The 18,162-nt window shown below is 41.3% G+C and overlaps 6 protein-coding genes across 11 annotated transcripts; 3 read left to right on the top strand and 3 right to left on the bottom strand.

Annotated features, from left to right (window-relative positions):
- Positions 1 to 33: 33 nt before the first annotated feature.
- Positions 34 to 2,412, top strand: LOC135143056 (BUD13 homolog). Its single transcript, XM_064074902.1, has 3 exons — positions 34 to 248; positions 304 to 1,323; positions 1,687 to 2,412. Exons 1-3 carry the CDS (start codon positions 142 to 144, stop codon positions 2,318 to 2,320), a joined length of 1,761 nt encoding a protein of 586 aa, XP_063930972.1. The 5' UTR covers positions 34 to 141; the 3' UTR covers positions 2,321 to 2,412.
- A 1,224-nt stretch (positions 2,413 to 3,636) lies between these two features.
- Positions 3,637 to 7,368, top strand: LOC135143004 (zinc finger and SCAN domain-containing protein 12-like). 3 transcript variants are annotated; one of them, XM_064074828.1, is made up of 7 exons: positions 3,637 to 3,782; positions 4,061 to 4,145; positions 4,200 to 4,529; positions 4,586 to 4,835; positions 5,380 to 5,723; positions 5,781 to 6,136; positions 6,189 to 7,368. In XM_064074828.1, exons 2-7 carry the CDS (start codon positions 4,062 to 4,064, stop codon positions 7,174 to 7,176), a joined length of 2,352 nt encoding a protein of 783 aa, XP_063930898.1. In that variant the 5' UTR covers positions 3,637 to 3,782; position 4,061; the 3' UTR covers positions 7,177 to 7,368. The 3 variants fall into 3 exon arrangements, with proteins under 3 accessions (XP_063930898.1, XP_063930896.1, XP_063930897.1); XM_064074826.1 differs by having other exon boundaries at positions 3,638 to 3,782; positions 4,583 to 4,835; XM_064074827.1 differs by lacking the exon at positions 3,637 to 3,782 and having other exon boundaries at positions 3,846 to 4,145; positions 4,583 to 4,835.
- A 448-nt stretch (positions 7,369 to 7,816) lies between these two features.
- LOC135143026 (uncharacterized) lies at positions 7,817 to 8,921 on the bottom strand. The gene is made up of 3 exons (XM_064074853.1): positions 8,563 to 8,921; positions 8,124 to 8,278; positions 7,817 to 8,073 (listed from the first exon to the last, which is right to left on the bottom strand). The coding sequence occupies exons 1-3, from the start codon at positions 8,919 to 8,921 to the stop codon at positions 7,883 to 7,885; spliced, it is 705 nt and encodes a 234-aa protein (XP_063930923.1). The 3' UTR covers positions 7,817 to 7,882.
- Positions 8,922 to 8,990: 69 nt separating this feature from the next.
- On the bottom strand, positions 8,991 to 12,158 carry LOC135143025 (trichohyalin). 3 transcript variants are annotated; one of them, XM_064074851.1, is made up of 5 exons: positions 11,923 to 12,158; positions 11,685 to 11,803; positions 11,135 to 11,204; positions 10,648 to 11,070; positions 8,991 to 10,599 (listed from the first exon to the last, which is right to left on the bottom strand). In XM_064074851.1, the coding sequence occupies exons 2-5, from the start codon at positions 11,752 to 11,754 to the stop codon at positions 8,991 to 8,993; spliced, it is 2,172 nt and encodes a 723-aa protein (XP_063930921.1). In that variant the 5' UTR covers positions 11,755 to 11,803; positions 11,923 to 12,158. The 3 variants fall into 3 exon arrangements, with proteins under 3 accessions (XP_063930921.1, XP_063930920.1, XP_063930922.1); XM_064074850.1 differs by having other exon boundaries at positions 11,685 to 11,810; XM_064074852.1 differs by having other exon boundaries at positions 11,135 to 11,201; positions 11,685 to 12,158.
- A 1,745-nt stretch (positions 12,159 to 13,903) lies between these two features.
- On the top strand, positions 13,904 to 16,731 carry LOC135143034 (hatching enzyme 1.2-like). 2 transcript variants are annotated; one of them, XM_064074858.1, is made up of 4 exons: positions 13,904 to 14,281; positions 14,519 to 14,710; positions 16,026 to 16,352; positions 16,402 to 16,731. In XM_064074858.1, the coding sequence occupies exons 1-4, from the start codon at positions 14,158 to 14,160 to the stop codon at positions 16,674 to 16,676; spliced, it is 918 nt and encodes a 305-aa protein (XP_063930928.1). In that variant the 5' UTR covers positions 13,904 to 14,157; the 3' UTR covers positions 16,677 to 16,731. The 2 variants fall into 2 exon arrangements, with proteins under 2 accessions (XP_063930928.1, XP_063930930.1); XM_064074860.1 differs by having other exon boundaries at positions 14,274 to 14,358; positions 14,412 to 14,710.
- LOC135142992 (uncharacterized) lies at positions 16,680 to 18,072 on the bottom strand. The gene is made up of 6 exons (XM_064074815.1): positions 18,050 to 18,072; positions 17,712 to 17,910; positions 17,393 to 17,665; positions 17,165 to 17,344; positions 16,925 to 17,117; positions 16,680 to 16,877 (listed from the first exon to the last, which is right to left on the bottom strand). Exons 1-6 carry the CDS (start codon positions 18,070 to 18,072, stop codon positions 16,708 to 16,710), a joined length of 1,038 nt encoding a protein of 345 aa, XP_063930885.1. The 3' UTR covers positions 16,680 to 16,707.
- Between the last annotated feature and the right edge of the window lie 90 nt (positions 18,073 to 18,162).

Here is an 18,162-nt window from a genome sequence, read left to right on the forward strand (position 1 = left end):
GAATACTGCGTTACGGTTACGTCAGGAGAAGCTAGTTTACATGCGAGTTTAAATGTCAAAAGATATGACGTATAACCACCAAACATAACCTTTAATCCAGTTTAATTCGTTTTTCGACGAATTTATTTAAAAAGGAGGAAGATGACTGAGCTCCCCATCAACCAGAAAGAATATTTGAAGAAATATCTTGCAATCGGCAAAGCCCCAGGTGAAAAGAAAAAGAGAAAGAAAAAACACATTTCTACCAGGTAAACTGTGTAGATCTCACAGTTTAGCTCAATTATATTCTGTATTTTATTCCAGAGTTCAGATAATAGACGACGACGCCGTTACAATTGTCACGAATAACACAATTGAAAATGACCCCATTGTCATAGATGAAGATGCTCCTCAGATTGTTGCCATCATCGATGAGAGACCCCCATCATTAAGATTTGACGAGAAAACAAAAAATCCTTTGTGGCGACCAATTGGACCTGTGGAAAATACCAATCCTGGTGAACAAAAACAAGTGATTAAAGGGTTCAAAATTGAACCAAAAATTAACGATAAGTCGTTGTTGCGTCCTGATAAGTCACCGCCTAGACGAAAGCGAAAAAGTGACCATTCTCCACCACCAAAGTCTAGACGCGAGAAATCGCCGGTTAGAGATATCGTGGTTAAGGAGGAAAGACAGTCTGTACCCAGAAGTGTAGAAAATTCACCTAAGAGTGTTGATGAAGAAAATGAAATTTTATCCCCTAGAAGAAGTAGAACTGGCGATAATAATTCGCCCCCCAGAAGAATTAAACGGGAAGATTCGTCGCCACCTAGGAGATTTCGGGGCGATGATCATTCACCTCCTAGAAGAAGTCGAACCACGGATGATAATTCGCCTCCAAGACGAAATAGGACAAATGATAATAATTCCGCTCCTGGAAGAAATTGGGCGAATGATAATTCACCACCTAGAAGAAGTAGGATGGACGACGATAATTCGCCCCCTAGAAGAGGCAGAAAATCTAGTATAGACAGAAATAAATCTCAGCCACAAGACGATATTTCGCCTCCACGGAAACGTCGACCAGAAGGAGATTCTTCAATTTCTAGACGAAGACATGATGATTCACCCAGAAGAATCAAAAAGGATGATTTTTCTTCTCCTAGGAGACGAAGACGTGATAATTCTTCTCCAAGGGGAAGCAGACCTAGTGAAACTCCTCCACGCAAAAAAGATGATAGAAAAAGTCTCAAAAATAGAACACCTGATCATTCTCCACCAAGGAAAAGTAAAAAAGAAGATAAAAGTAGAGTGGCAGGAAGCAGCAGAAACGACGAAAAGAGGTAATTATTGTTGCGAATTTAAACTCCTTTTGATGTAAAACCCAACTTAATTACACAATAGTGTCCTTATTTACTACTTGAATGTAAATAACTTTTCTTTTACACCAGTGCGATAATCGTGTGGCCAAATATCAACGAACATACTGACTGGCTGGTAAACTCTAAAATAAACCGAAAAATCCGATCCAATCTTACATGTTAATCTAAATCGTAGATTTACTAATCACTATTTTAAACTGACATGATAAGTTTTTTGAAGAGAATGGTTAGTTTTACCATCTTGACGGTTCCTTTAAAGTGAAGTACAACTTTTACAGTAATTGATTCATAAGTTTAGTGGTTACTTAATTTTCGTATTTCCAGACCGAAGAAAATGGAGAAAACCCTTGATAACAAAACCGCAGGCCTTCAGAACGCCCGCGAACTGATCGAAGAAACCAGAAACCACCACCTACGCGAAGACAAATTCTTCAAATCTCTCTCCAAAGACGTATCTGGAGAAAGCGCCACAACCGTACATCGCGATCGCCAAACTGGCAAAATCCGCAACCTGGAAGAAGAGGAGGAACGGCAACGCAAAAAACGCGAAGAAGAAGAGAAAAACAAAGAAAAATACGAAAAGTGGGGGCGCGGTTTGGCACAGGTGGAAAGTCGAGAGCAGCAACTGAAAGAACAGTTGCATGAAATGAGCAAACCGCTAGCGAGATACGCAGACGACGAGGATCTGGAGAGGTTCCTCAAAGAGCAAGAGCGCGAAGGCGACCCGATGTTGGCCTATATTCGCAAGAAGAAGCGAAAAAAGGCCGCCGATGCCGGGGAAGTGACGAAGCCGCTGTTTGAGGGAGAGTTCATGCCCAATCGCTACGGGATAAGACCCGGCCATCGGTGGGATGGGGTTGATCGATCCAATGGGTACGAGAAGAAATGGTTTGAAGTGCAGAATCAGAAGAAGGCGCAAGAGGAGGATGTTTATAAATGGTCAACGGAAGATATGTAGTTTGTACATAAGAAATAAATATAAAAGTACTGAATTAATATAAGGAGCGAAATTGTATGTCTAAAATAAAGTTTAAGGGGTCATTATACAAATTTCTGCGCTGTTTCATTGTGACTGGAGTAACTAAATTTGGTAACTTCCGTAACTATTGTGTTTTGAATTGGGTTTTTGTGTAACAAGAAGCGAGAATTTTAAGCAATTTTTTGGTGTGACTACGTTTTAGTCACTTCGTTGATGTTACATAATTATTGTTGACACAGTTTTATTTCATTACATGAAAGATGAAAGTCACATGAACACAGTGTCATAAAATTACGCTATAATTAATTTTCAAAAAATATCACTATATAGTCTGGGACAGTATTTTTTTTAATTATAGATAAAATTATTCCGTAAAAGTATGTGAATGTAGAAATTCTAGATAAAGGATGTGTTTATACTTGTATGTTTGATTATGCTCCTTTGACAGATGAAAATAGCCACGCAAATAAACATCTGTTAGACAACTTGCAATTTCAAACACATATATATACACTTTCGTAATATATAGGTATGTACAAAGCAGAGACTTGTACCGAAATTAATACAAATTTGTTAATCAAACCCAAACTGGGTAATACATATAAGAAAGATTTTATTTTATCTCCCAGATCACGAGTCGCTACTGACCATGACAAACTCTAATGATTTCCCGCCAACTCATGGGTATATAACAAGTTGAGAAAATTTTTACAGTTACATATATGTATATCAATTTGTATTGGATCTCCAGGGCAGTGGAAAATCACGAATCGCAAAGATAATTATCACGCTAAATTATTTTACTAATCCCAAGACAAGAGAAATTAATTTTAAAAAACCGTGAAGGGACCTATTTCAGACAAATATGTCGTGATTGGTTACGTAACGCTATTTTTTGGCGGCCCAAATTTACTCAATCCGCCACTGTGAAATTGTTCGCTTTAAATTTTTAAATTCTCTCACGTCAAAAAAAAAGTTCGAATTGCCTTCTACTCATACTCAAGCTAAAACTCAAAAATTGAAAGTTTGTGTGTGGCTATTTAAAGTTATCATTATTATCATTCCTCGATTTTTCTCGTAGGCGCCATTTTCTTTCCGGCGGAAGTTGCTCTGACGTCATCCACGTCCCAACAACTAAAAAGCCACGCCTGTCACTGGAGAAATGCCAACCCAAGTTAATAAAAATAGCATTTTCACCGATAAATTTTAATTTTCGAGGACTGGAGGGCTGTTTCAACCACGATTGACCCACTGGTTTTGTTTCTGGGTCGAGCGGGCGCCATTTTGGCGGCATTTGCGCGTTGGGTTGGCAGCCGAACGCTGCTCAAGTTGTCAGGCATTTTTGCTGTGTCAAATTCTCTAACTTGGCAGCATTTGTTAGTCAGCCCTGTTTTCTCCGAAAATAAAAAGTTTCCATAAATTACTCCATTGATTTGAAAAGGTAAATTAAAAATAAATAATGTCAATCGGACGCGCCTTCTCTGTCAGTTTAGACGGCCGTTTCGACCATTTTTACGCCCGAATTTTTTTCCATGGCTCGTTCCAACGTTCTAAATCCGCAAATTTCGCCCATTCCTAGGGACCTTTTTGTCATTGTCAAACCCAGATTATTTTATATTGGCAATATCCAAAACCTTTTAAATGGAACCAGCGGAGACCACGCGATCGGCGAAAAAGATGCAGCGGCCCCCAGGACTAACGCAATTTTCTCATTTTCAGCATGTCTGCGGCCAATATCCTGTGTCTAATTTGCAATGGAAGCTGCGTGTCCAGTCGGAACTCGATCCCAATATTCAACAAAGAGGTAAGAGTGTACATTCTAATCTGCCGACGCTTGCTGAAACCGCGCAAATTTTAGACAAAAACCAGCCTTGACACCCCTCTGATGGACACGGTGACCAAAGTACTCAAAGACCTGACTGAAGAATCGGCGCATTCCCAGGTGATGTGCAAGAAATGCTTCAAAATGTTTGATGAAATCGACGAACTGGAAAACAGATTGGCGGAAATCAAAGGTGAAGTCGTCAATAGCTACACAAACACGACGACAAGGCACAAAAACGGGGACGTTCAAATCGACGAGAGTGAGACTATGGAGAATGGGATCAAAAGTGCTGAAGCGAACAAAGAAAATGAGTTGCCCAGGAAGATATTGGATATACCGTCTTCAGATGATGATACTACACAAGTGAGTGTGTTTATGACAGTTTGTTCTTTAGTAATGGTGGTTTTGTGTTATAGCAGGTGGTGATGGAAAAGAGTCAGTTACAGACTATTGAAGACATTGAGATGGAGTTGGTGAAAATGCATGGTGGTATTGAGAACATAGAAACTGTGAAAGTGAGGCAAAAGGTTGATGATGGTGTTGCAAATGAGGGTTTCCAGGAGCTGACTGGGGATATTATAGATTCGGGGGCTGTTGATCATTCGTCAGATTCAGATTATGAGCCACCTGTCAGTGTTGAAAACTCCATCAGCAGTAAGAATAATTCAGGTAATTTATAACTTTCACGTCATTTATTGTTTGTTTCACTTTTTTGTTAATGAAGAAACTACAGGGGGACACTGATAATTTTAAGAAATGTTGGTAGCTAAAGTGAAGTTGTTTCAAAATTGTTACAAGTAAAATATATAGACTTTTTTCGATTTTATTCATAGTATGGCGTCACAAAGGGCTTTGCGAAAAAAATCGAGGTTAAGTAACTCATACATATAAATAACAATAGCCGATACTCACTGGAAGAAATGATAAATGAACATTATATGCAAGCTAAATAAGTACATAGACTTATTTTTAAACAACCTGACAAGTATGACACTATATAGATCATTGCCATTTTTAATACAAATTAACACTGCATCAACTCGCATTTTTTATTTATTTATTTATTATTTTTTTTCTTAAAAGATGGTGAGTTCCTTTTGGAAATAAAATTGCACTATTGTTTTTACTAATTAATCCAAATTGTTTTTAAAGTTGTTGCTTCTCAATTCACTGTTTCATGTTATAAAAATTAAAGATTCTCGTCTTCCCGCAGACATCAAAGTGAAAACGGAGCCGCCCCTCGACGGAGGCGGCAGTGACCGCCCTAACATCCTCCGCAAGAAGCCCTCGACCGTCGAATCTTTGAAAGTCAAGGAAGAGCCCGTCCATCTGCAGCCGATGGTGGCTCGCCAGGACTCCCTCTTCACCTGCCTGGTCTGCCAAGGCGAAGAAACCGTCGCCGGAGACGTGCGCGCCATCACCGCCCACATGAAGTCCTGCCACGACATCCGACTGTACATTTGCGACGTCTGCGGCCAGGACTTCCGCAAGCGCAACGAGCTCTCTGCCCACCTCGACGAGCACGTCGCTGCAGAAGAGGGCGACTTCCAGTGCGAGGTAAACGGGTTTTTTACAAGAAAACGAAATTGAATTAACTTATGAACGTTGCTGTAGGTATGCAACAGGATCTTCAGCAACCTACGTCTCTTCCGGATTCACAGGCGGATGCATTACCCTCAGAACAAGGCGTGGCCGTGCGAGACCTGCGGCAAGAAGTACAGCAGTAGGAATTTGCTGGAGGAACACATCAACACGCACACGGGGGTGCGGCCGTACGTGTGCCAGCAGTGCGGGAAGGACTTCGCGTCCAAGTACACGTTCAGGGCTCACGAGAAGACGCACGAGGTGAGGCCGCGGCCGTTCGCTTGCCAGCAATGTCCCAAGACGTTCTTGAGTCAGCAGAACCTGGTGCAGCACGAGAGGACGCATTCGGGAATCAAAGAATATAGCTGCCATTTGTGTGGGAAGCGGTAAGTGGGGTATGTGTATTTAGATTTCGGTAATCTACAGCGTCTTCGACAGATTCGGCTCTGCCCACAACCTGGAGGTCCACTCCATCGTGCACACCGGCTACCGGCCTTTCGTGTGCGAGATCTGCCACAAGGCGTTCGCCCGCAAGGCCGAGATCCGCGATCACGAGCGCACTCACACCGGCGAGCGGCCCTACCAGTGCGAGATGTGCGGGGCGACGTTCTCGCAGCGCTCTAACTTGCAGTCCCACAAGCGCGCCACCCACCTCGACGACAAGCGATACGTATGCATGGATTGCGGCAAGGGCTTTAAGCGGCGGCGCCTCCTTGACTATCACATGAAGGCGGCGCACACCGGCGAGCGCCCGTTCAAGTGCAACGTCTGCGACGCCACCTTCGTGTACCCCGAGCACTTCAAGAAACACCGGCGGATCCACACCGGCGAAAAGCCGTTCCTGTGCGAAGTGTGCGGTAAAGCGTTCAACAGCAGGGACAACCGCAATGCGCACAGGTTCGTGCACTCCGACAAGAAACCTTACGAGTGTTTGGTGTGCGGCGCTGGTTTCATGCGGAAGCCGCTGCTATACCAGCACATGCAGACGCAGGGCCACTTGAACGACACGATCGTGGTGAATCAGCCGCGGTTGACGACGGACGACGACCAGCTAGTGACTGTGAACTCGAGGGGCGAGATGGAGATCGTGGATCCGATGTCGCTGGCAGAGGCGGTGGAGGGGGATTCGGGTGTACCGGAGGACTCAAAGCTATACATCTCAGAGCACATTTTACAGTCACCAGCAGAGCAAGAGAGCGGAGAGGCGGAGGGGCTGGAGACGGTGGAGCACATCATCATAGATGGACAACACATCCGGTTCGAGAACGAGGACGAAGAGATGGACACGATCACAGGCGAAACGCTGGCGGAAAGTGAGACGCAGATCATAGAGACTCCAGACGGGCCGGTGCAGCTGGTGCGGGTGAGGATACCGAACGAAAACGGGGAGGAGGAGGAAGCGTGGATCAAAATTGTGCCAGAGTAGATAGAAACTTTACTTCCAGTTGATATTTCCTGTTGATTTTAAATATTTTCTGTAAAGTTAGGGTAAGAGACACCACGTGCTGGTATGTCATCGTTTTAGTTTCTTTTTTTATGTTTTAATTTCGGTCATATTTATTACAGATGACTTGTACATGAGTTGTATATTTCAAACAATAAATTAATGAGAATTTAATTTTCTTGTACCTATATTTTATCTAATGAGGCATAATATGAAGTCGTCAGGGACATTAAAGTGCAGGGGGCGGCCAAATATAGTGGTGGTATAGTGACAACACTACAAAGAACTAAATAATAGTCTCATAATGCAAGTAGATGACTAGGCTTTGACCAGTAGCGTATCATGGACACATTTTTAAAAAGATGGAAGATGGCAAAACTGTAGTTCTGAAAAGAACTGATTTAAAAAAACGCTCATCCACTACAAAAAGACGAAACCGTTGTTCACTTCAGTTTCCACATCCAACAACCAGTGAAGTTTGGGCCTCTCAAATACGGCAGTGAACCCACACGCCTTAAGTCGACTGTGATGTTTCATTGGTGTGTTTTTCTCAAAATAACTTTATTTTATAGTTTTCCAAAGTTTAGGAACGGACACAAACGACTCCATTCTTTCTGACTGTATTTTTTTATTAAAAATGATTTGTACACATATTAAATTGTACATTTCGAACGATAAATATTGAAGATTACACTTTTTTCTTTGGCGATTTCGACTTGCTCTTGCGTTTGCCTTTGCTTTTAGAGCGTGGTTTGCGTTTAATTTTTCGTTTAGGTTTATCGACTTTCGACGATTCTGGCGATAAAAGTTTTTGGGAAACTTTGGACACTTCGGGAGTTCGAGCCGAGCTGTCGTAGGTGAATTTACTGCATTCTTTACCTGAAACAAAGTAGTGCAGAATTAAGAGTTTCTGTATTCTTCCTGAATACCATTACAAAAATCTTCGCCACAATCTACGCACGATGCAACTCTTAATTCAATCACTCCAGACTTATTCTTCAATTTTCTGATTTGCGGATCCAGAGCATACTGGCGTTTTTCGAATGTTCTTGTTTTATTTTCCAGTTTCTTAAGTTCCACCAATCTGAAAATATTTACATGTGGGACCTCATACACTAAAAATTAATACCACTTTATAGGAGTAATCATAAATCATCGCAACAGCTATAGTCACGAAGTTTCTTAAACTTATTGTACGAGCACGATTTTTTTAAATTAGTTTGCATAGAGAAACTAATAACATAATAATTAAACCGAGCTCAGTTTTAGATATGTATGTTCTTTTTAATTAGTAATTACGACATGAATTAGGACGGTGAATGAAAAGAGGACCGACATGTTGTGTCTTTGAAACAATTAATTATGTACCTTGAAAAATAGCTTTCCTCCACCTTGCTTTTCGGCCTGATCGTCGTCAGCATCTTCCAGTCAATGGGCACTGCTGCCAGTTCGCTGATCTTCAAGTTTTTCATCTCGCGCGGTAGCGGATCCAGAAACGTGTACGGCTCCTTCATGGCTTTCACGTCCTTCTTGCCCGACTTAAACTTGAACTTCTTGTCCTTAATCTTAATACTCTCCATTTGCACCTTCTCCGCCTTGATTTTAAAATCCGGAACCTTCTCCAGAAGCCTCCGGAACTCCTCGTGACTGTTGGCGACCGTCTTCGACAAATCCAAAATCGGTGCCGTCTCCTTCTTTTTTCCCAAAAAATCGTCGAGTTTCGCCATTCTAAAAAGTTAACAATATTACGAGGACCGTGTAGAAAACTGAAAAAGTGAAGTCTACACTTTTTGGACTTAATTATTTTCGGTGTTTCGCGTAGAGGAAGAAAGACTGGGGGTTCTGGGCGAATGTTCCCACTGCTCCTGCTTCATGACTAGCCCGTTGTGCAGGGATGTCAGTTTGTCTATGATGTAAGTGGTATTTTCAAGGTTTTCATTGCAGTCGGGCAATCGGTCGCGTGGAGAGGTGTGCTCGATTTTGAGAATCTCGGTTTTAGTTTCACCGCAGCGACATCTACAGCAACACTCGCATTTGTGTGGGTAGTAGATTTGTTCTTTGTCGGACTCTAATGGAACTATCTCTGTTTGGTACATACGAATGTTTCTAGAGAAAAAGTGGTCGTTTTTTCGCCAAAGAGCTCGAGTTTGTCGTTTTTCGACATAATTCTTCTTCCTGTATGATCTCGGGCTTCCGGTTTGGCTCTCGTCGCTCGAATTCTTGTACTCTCGTGCTTTTTGGCGAAGTTTTCGTCTTTGGTAAAACGGATCTTTTTCGCTTTGTTTCATATATCTTGTTGGTGGTCTGTTGGCCCCCCATTTTGGTTTTTCCTCCATGCTGCGATCATCGCTTCTGCTTCGTCTTTCTTTTCTTGTTCGATTGTCGTAGTTCAGCTCCAGATTTGTGAGTTTTTCTCTTATGTACTTGTGGTTGTTGCTGCAAGTGTCAATCCCTTCTGATTTGCTGTTGTGGTCGTGTTCTGTTTGTGTACTACTATCACAAAGTGTTTTATTTTTGCTTCGGTACTGTGTTGGCGTTAGAATGCGATTCTCCGTTCTTGAGGTGTAACTTTCGTTGGTTTTTTCGGGTGAAACGGCTAGTGGAATGGCAATTGGTATAGCGTTGTTACCACCTAAACTGGGCATTAGCACCGCGTACTGCATATTCTGCAGCACTTCCAAAGGCGTTTGCAGTACTAACGCCATCTCTGCTCGTGGAGTCGCCAAAACTTGGAAAGAACAAGACGATTTTGTGTTTCTAGGAGTTTCTGGTCGTTCGTTGTGTCTAGGAGTCAGCGACCTTTCGTTGTTTCTAGGGGTAGGTAAACGTCTGCCGGTAACTTCCAAGTTATTGCTATTGTTACTGCTGTGGTTAATTTCATTATTTAATACTTCTTGCCTCGGTGAAATCACTACACTGTTGTTATTCTGCTGCTCGATGTTGCTCTTCTTCGTTTCACTTTCTTCGCTTACTTTGTCTTTTTCCCGAGTTCCTGCCTCCAAGTCGTTGTGTATAACATTATGAGTGACAATCTCAGGCTCCTCCACAACGTTATTCTGCTTCTTCATCTTCTGCTTGATCTTCTCGAGCTTGGCTTCCTTCTCCGCTATTTCCAGCGCTTCCTGCAGAGCTTCCTTCCTCTTGCGTTCGCGCTCTTGCTTTTCACGAATAAGCCGCAACTCATTTTCTTTTCTTCTTCTTTCTATTTCTTGTTCGCGTTCGATGCGTAGCTCCTCCTCTTGCTCCTCTTTAATCCGCTTCTGCTTCTCCTCCTGGCGCCACCGCTCCCGCTCCTCCAGCTGCTGCCTGATGGCTTCCTGGTGAGCAAGAGCGATTTGTCGACGACGTTCGCGTTCGGCGAGTTCCGTGGAGTCGACTGGAATGTTTTGGCCTCGAATGAAAGTTCTGGAAAAAGATATGGAAACAACGATGGAGAATTAAGGGGCTACGTACCGATTGAAACCGCCACCGCTCGTGTACGGCCGTTCCGCTTCTTCGTCTTGTTGCGGAGACTCCGCGGGGGACGTATTCGTTACTACGATTTCCTCGTCGGTTTGTAGACCTCTTTTAACCCAATTGGGCGGATCGTTCTCGTTGACGTCCCAGAACTTGTTCTTGTCCTTCCATTTCGGTCTATCGTCTTTGAAACTGGAAGATGACTCGTACCCTGATTGGTTCCAGTTGTTGGAAGGTTGGAGTTCTGGGTTTTGGTTAGGATTGTCGCTACCATAACCTGAGGTTTCGCCTCCCAGCTCCCTTTCGGCGGAGTTGTACTGGGTCTTCGATAAAGGAGGTAGACTCGAGCGACGCGTGATGGTGAAGTCTTTACGGAAGAACTCGTTGTTGGCCATCGCAAGCTTAGGAACATGTCTGTTTCTGGCAAGAGGAAAGAACAAGGTTCACAAACAATTTTTTGTTAGAGTAAAGGTGGTGGCGATACCTTTGGAATGACCTGTCGCACGTTTGAGAATCTTTGTTGCCCCAGGGTGCGCACAAACCCGCTAGTTCTTCTACGACAAAGCCAATGAATGTTTGATACCGTTACACAGTCCAAGAAAATTAAGAAATTGTCATTTAGTTTCTTGTCTATGGAAATGGTTGAATGCGTCGCACGGTTTTTACGAGAATAAACATTTTGCCGCGTTCTGACTTTGGTGATCTCGACTAAATCTCAAAAAATTTGGAATATGGTAGAGCGTTCAATATTTAAAATTATCGTACCTAAATTTAGAAAAAAATTCCGCTATAGGAATATGCGCATAGCGAAGAATGATGAGTTATTTGCATGCTTTAAAGATACTGGTACAAGACAGTTCGTTTAGCTTGAAGATTCTAAATTTAGATGCGTCTACGCACAAAAGTCAACTCAACACATAATAAATTATTTTCATGTTTGATATACGTGGACGATATATTCACAATTTTCGGAAAATTTTGTGCATAATTTTGGAAAATGAAACCTAACTCCCTTGGACTCTAAACGTACTTACCTTTTTCTCGTGCCCACTGCAGTTTTTTTCTCTCTATCAACGACAAAGGCTTGTCTACGTACGTGGACATTTCATTGTACAACTAGCGACAAGTTTTACCAGCAATATCGTGTATATTACTGAAAACTGGAAAAGAAATTTCCGTCGTTCCAAAAAGTGTAGACTTGGAAGTGACAATCAATACTGTTGTCGGTGTATGTACTTATTGTGGGTTTATTGCAACAGTTGAAACACTTACCTCTGCAAGTTCAAAAATCAATACGAAAGCATTTAAATCACAGCCACTATATTTCAAAGACTAGAAGCAACTGAGTGAAAGTGTAATGAAACCAAAACCACAGTAAATGTATGCGGGAAAACTTATCTCGTATTTGATCAATCGCATCGCTATAGCAACAGCTATTCAAACATCTTGAGGGTGAATAACCGATTTTGTTGAAAGAAATTTTACTACGAATCTTGCGTGGTCTACTTCGGAAATGAGTTAGTGCGACATGGTTTTCCAGTTTTATAGATTTTTTTTTAATTAGCGTGAAAGACGGTGAAAGTAGAGTAACCCCTATGTTATTAGGTAACAAATGATTATTATTATGAAATTTTAAGTTGGTGGTTTTAGAATGAAAAATATATATATATTTTTGTTTGTAAATCTTAACTCGCCTTGTGTTGACTAGACTACAACTTGAGGCGTAAAGCGAGGCCAAGATACATAATTAATTGGAATATTTCATTTACAAGCTTTGTGGACACACTATATACTTTTTAGTTATATTACTTCAACGAGTAAGTAACTGACCTGAGTTACCTAATTTATTGATAAGTCAATAAACAAGAAATAAAACTATGAGTGCTCGAGAAAATCTAAAGTAGATGCGTAAACAACGCAAAAAAGTAGGTTAAAAACGTAATTTTCGTTTCTGGTAATTAAGAAAACTCCTGGTACCGGTGTTATTAAAAACATATAAATTCTCTTTATGTCAGAGAACGTGGAGCGCTTTGATTTATTCACGAAATTTGATATGAATATCATTTGCAATAACCCCGTTGCGACATGCAAAAACTTTACCCCAATCTCTGACCCCGTTCTGTCTGGCACAAGTAAAATGAGCATGCAAAATCCTCATGAATTTTAAACGAAATGCTTCGATCATCGTATTTTTCTCGTTAAATAAATTTACATGACATGAGCCGAATAAAGTATACCAAGCTCAATTATGCGCTGCTTCTAAAAGTAGAAACTTGTCAGTTAAATATAACAAGCCTACGTTTTTTTTTTGACGGTGGCATGACTAGTAGTGTTTGGGTACAACCTTATAAGTTATGGGAACATTTATTGGGAACGCAAATGCGTCCACAAGTTTGTGGGTAATTGAGATATTTTATAAATACCTAAATGTGGGTCAGCATTTTTGTATTAACTGGACAAATCGATAATGTGGGCGACCAGTTTACGGTTTAGAAGAAATACATGCGAAATGAGCAAGTAAAGTGGAAAAAGTTGTGTGTTACGACTAAACTTACGGTCGTTATTGATAAACAGGAGATAGGAACGGAGGGCGACGTTAAATGGATAAGAAGAGGATTTGTTAATTTGTGGCCACACCAGGAAGAGTCAACATACTCTGTTCGACTTCTTTTTTCTATTTTAGAGGTAAAAGATTGTGCAACGGTTTGACAGCCTTCACCAAGGAAATGAAAAATATTCAACACTGGTTACTTTAAGTAAAATTTAATTTTTCTGTAATTCTTAACTGGTTATTAATGTTAATAATTAGTATTGTAATTATTACTGTGTGTATAATATATGTATTATAGTCCATAAACTCTTTTCCGTTCGTTCTCTCCAAAAAATGTATGACGTCAAAATAAATACACGTGTGCGAGAGAGGAACTACTATCACCGTATCACACATTATTACGAATACATGGTAGTAACAGTAACAAGAATGTAAGTCTTTTCTACACTCTACTCATTTAAGTCAGCGCTATTTGAAGCTGAATATCGATGTACGACATCCTTTCCAGATGGTACAACGAACCGATAAACCAGAATAAAACAAAACAACAAAAATCTTAGACTGCAGCACGTGAATAGCAATCACCTGCTGCACAAGCCGCAATAAAACTCCAATCATCGCATACTTGCAGCACCCAGCGTGGGGGAAAATGATAAGACTGCTCCTCACGTAACTGTTCATCGCCTCGTAAAGCTATGAATTAACCGCGTCGCCAGAGGTCATCAAACGGCAAACGATCGATCCGGATTTAAATCACCAGACGGGATCGCGATCTCATCAATAATACGCGAGCACTCCTCCGATCCCAGAAAAAAAAGATTCAATTATACGCGCCGTTTCGCCAATCATAAACCCACAGGTTCACGTTCCGCAAATTATGCTAATAGGAGTTTAATTTCTAGGAGGACCGCTACCTGCACCACACACAGACGTTTGCTAATCGGCGCCTTCAGTGTATGATTTCCAACGGCACGATGCGGCGAGTTTTTGTAGTGATGGTCTTTCTGATGCAGGAGAAGAACGCGAGGTACATCCTGCCGACAGTGCCCGACGTTGTGCATCCGCCGGTTCCGGACGATGGTAGTGTGATGTTTTAAGCTCGGCTTGGACGAAAGGAAAACCCAAGGCTTTTCTGCAGCCTGGACCCCTGTAAACTGGTATTCACAGTTTTCTTTACATATACATCCATGGTACCTATCTATGTTATCAGTATCAGTGCTAGGGGTTGAGCGTGCAGAAAAACCAAAAGTTTTGGTTCTGTTGGAGTCGAGCAATCGAGCATAGTTTTATGGAGAATTTATCATCGATTCTCATTAGTCAAAGTTAGCCCGGATATGGAGTACATGGTGGACGATCCGGACCCGGAAGTCACCCCGGGGTTGTTCCAGGGAGACATGGCCATGACCAATGAAATTTACAACTATTGGAGGGTGGGCATTCGGTGGGACGTGTTTCCGGAAAAGCTGTGGAAAAATGGGACGGTGCCGTACTACATTAGTCCGATTTACGGTCAGTAATCAAAATAACTTTAATTTTAACATACATTTTGAAAGTATATTAACACTGTATATAGAATAAAATTTTACAACTTAAAAATTAAACAACTTGGGGTCCGTGGTAAAACCATACCTAAATCTTCTTCTCTATCTTTTTCTGTTTTAGTAGACTTGTTTGTGTTCATGGTCGTTCACAAAATTAGTCATTTAAAAAATTATAAAAGTATGTAGAAATCTTCACTCAGCATATTTTTGACGAACAACTATTTTCCTAAGTATTTACTACCCTGAAATTTACTTAGATTTTAAAGTGGCAAGCCTCGAGTCTGGGAAGGACTAACGAAGATCCTTACCGAGAAGATTGTTCGACTTATGGTTGGAATAAGCAATATTAATATCAGGCCACAATAGTTATTTATGTATCAATAATAATATAATATGAATAAGTAGTTTATGCCCGAGGGTATAAACTTCAAATGATAGCCGTGGTAGATACATACGTTTCTCGGAACTAAACAGCGTAACCATAAAAAAGAAATTGATGTACTAATGAGTAACAAATGTAGATCCACAGTACTTGATGCAATTTAAAAATAGGATTTTTGTTTCTTGGATTTTTTTTATTTTTTCGATTTTTTTGTGTTTTTGGAAATGTGTTCAATTTTTTGGATGATTGGATTTCTTGAGTTGCCTGATACCAGATATTGTGGTTCCAATTTTCAATAATATAAATTAGCTCTGTTGCCGTATTTACGCAACCAGCAATACACCAAGTACTAAATAGTTGGTTTCCAGCAAATTCCGTTTTCTGTTGACGTTACTATGACAACTATTCTCAGTGCCCTTACCCTAGAGTATTATTTGATCAATAATGTACCTCAAATCCAGGTCATTATAGACCAATAGTAAGTCATAAGACATACAGTTTTTTTGCCACACTAATAGGGTCTATCTGACAGTTATTCTAAGCATTTTTAACAAGTGCTTAATTGTCAAACTATAATTATAAATATATTCATACATTTTATTTTATTGTTTAAATAAAACAACACACTTTTCGGAAAATAGTAAAATGAAGTAAACGAATGTTTTTAAATTATATTTATGATATTTTGAAATAGCGAGAGCGCAATAAAAAACATGAAACAGTCATGGATTTTTGAAAAAAAAATGTTGATAGAATTTTCGTATTGACATATTACTGTAAGTTTGTGTTGAAAATGCAACGATCAAAGACACATTTAAAAAAATTCATGTTGCACCATAAAACTGAAAACTAAAAATACCTAGATCTACATTCTACACCTCTATCTAATATTCTTCCACAGAGCCCGCAGACCAGGTAACCATCATGAAAGCCATCCACACTCTCAACTTCATGACGTGCATCCGCTTCGTCCCATGGAACGGCAAAACCAAAGACTACCTCCTCATCTGGCCCATAAAGTACCCCAAAGGCTGCTGGTCCTTCGTCGGCAAATTTGGCGGCGCTCAAATCGTGAGCTTGCAAGCCCCAGATGCCACAGGACCCAACTGCCTGGGCACCGAAGGAAGAGCAATCCACGAGCTCATGCACGCGCTGGGTATCTTCCACGAACAGTCCAGATGGGACAGGGACAAGTTCGTCAAAGTCCATCTCGACAACATCATCCCACGTAACAGTACCCTCTCCTTATTTCACTCTTAACAGAAAATTTCTTCCAGAATTTAAAAACAACTTCGACAAGCAGAGTCTCGAAAACACGACGTACAGTTTCGAGTACGACTACGACTCGATCATGCACTACGGCAAGTACTTCTTCAGCAAGGGTAAAGGAAAGCCGACGATCACCCCGAAAACGCCAGGAGTGAAGACTTTGGGCCAGAGAAAAGCGCTTTCCAAGGGGGACTGTCTCAAACTGAACGACCTCTACGGGTGTTTCGATAAGCCGAGGTTACGTCGCAAGTACTACTTTTTGTGCCAATTTATGGGAATATGATTTATTCGTTTGTTAATATTCGTAAATAAAACTACGTTTCCGTTCTGGCGTTAATCGACTCCGTTTCTGACTGGGACGTGTCGTCTTCTTTGTGTATTACTGGGGCTTGCCCTGCCGCAACTGGGAGATCCGTGATAGGGTCGTACGTTTCGTCGAAAATATCGTAAGGGACGAAGTTCTTGGGGGCGGGCCACGTTTTAACTACAAACGAAGTAATAATAAAAGCACAAGATTAGTGAAGGACATACAGCGATAGTCTTGCGACTGTCCAATGTATTCGTAATATTTGTAATACTGACTCAAAGTTTTCAAGTATTTGCACGACGTTAAAAAATCCAAGAGTTTTATCTCTGGGAGGTGGACACTGTATATGTCTCTTTCGACCAAGCTGCGAGAACGAGGTTTACTTCCGGGTAGCGGGATCTCGTCGTCTTTTTCCTCCTAAAATTAAACCTTACCACGAAAACGTGAAAATACACTCAAAGTACTTCTTCCTTTGCCGCTCTTAATTTCATTTGATCGCTGATGAAAGCGTTCGCGAAGCGGTACAGCTTCTCGCAGCATTCGGTGACGTATCTCATCGAGTTCTCCAGGTTGCTCTCCGCGTCGATGTCCTCCACTCTTTCTGGGGGTCGACCGTAGTACGACATCCACTCATTCAAAAAACGCTACGATTTTTTAATAAACGCTAAAAATAAAACGACTTTTCGTGTTACCGCTTTCACGTGGTGAATCGGCGACAAAAGCTTGACATTGTTTAGATCCTTTTCATGGGTGTGGAAGAGTAGATGCAAGTGTTTCGCGATCGCTTCCTCTGAGCCTTCTACTATACAGCAAAAGTATTTCGAGTAATGTAGCAAAATGCCAGACAGGGGCTCGGTGCCGTATCCACTATTAGTCTGTTTGTAATTCTTTTCCATGACTTCGACCACGTCGCCGACCGAGAAGTTGTGCTCTCCTATGTACATCAGTCGGTGGATGTAGCAGACCTAGAAGTGGGCTGTCAGAGGTGGATTTTTGCGTATCACGGTTTACCCTTTTTGCGATCTTCAGATTCGTTTGAAGAACGTCGTAAATGGAGCGTCGGGCTGGTTCTGTGATAACCTCCCGTTCAGGAAGCTCTTTTTGTATGCGGCGATACCGCGGTGGACGCACCATAACTGTCAATAGCGACAAGACGTGTTTGTCGTTATAGAAACGTAACAGTGTCGATGTCGCTTCGATCATTGTTAATCTATAGGTAAATCTTTACGTTTTGTGCTGCAACACGCCAAGATTTGCCGCGAAGTTGGCATCGACTTGTAAATTGAAAATGATCTTACTTCCTAAATTCTGGTTAGTTAGACTAATAATAATCCGGCAATGACACTCACTGTCCTAGTACGTTTGGTGCCATGGTTGCCACACATTTTATCTTCACATAATTCTCCATTTGAGACAAAATAACCTAATAATCATTAATATTATGTGAAATTGAAACGAACTA

Source organism: Zophobas morio, unplaced genomic scaffold (assembly GCF_036711695.1).
Source record: "Zophobas morio isolate AGI-343-1 ecotype UQ-CSIRO unplaced genomic scaffold, CSIRO_AGI_Zmor_V1 ptg000057l, whole genome shotgun sequence".
Lineage (NCBI taxonomy): Eukaryota > Metazoa > Arthropoda > Insecta > Coleoptera > Tenebrionidae > Zophobas > Zophobas morio.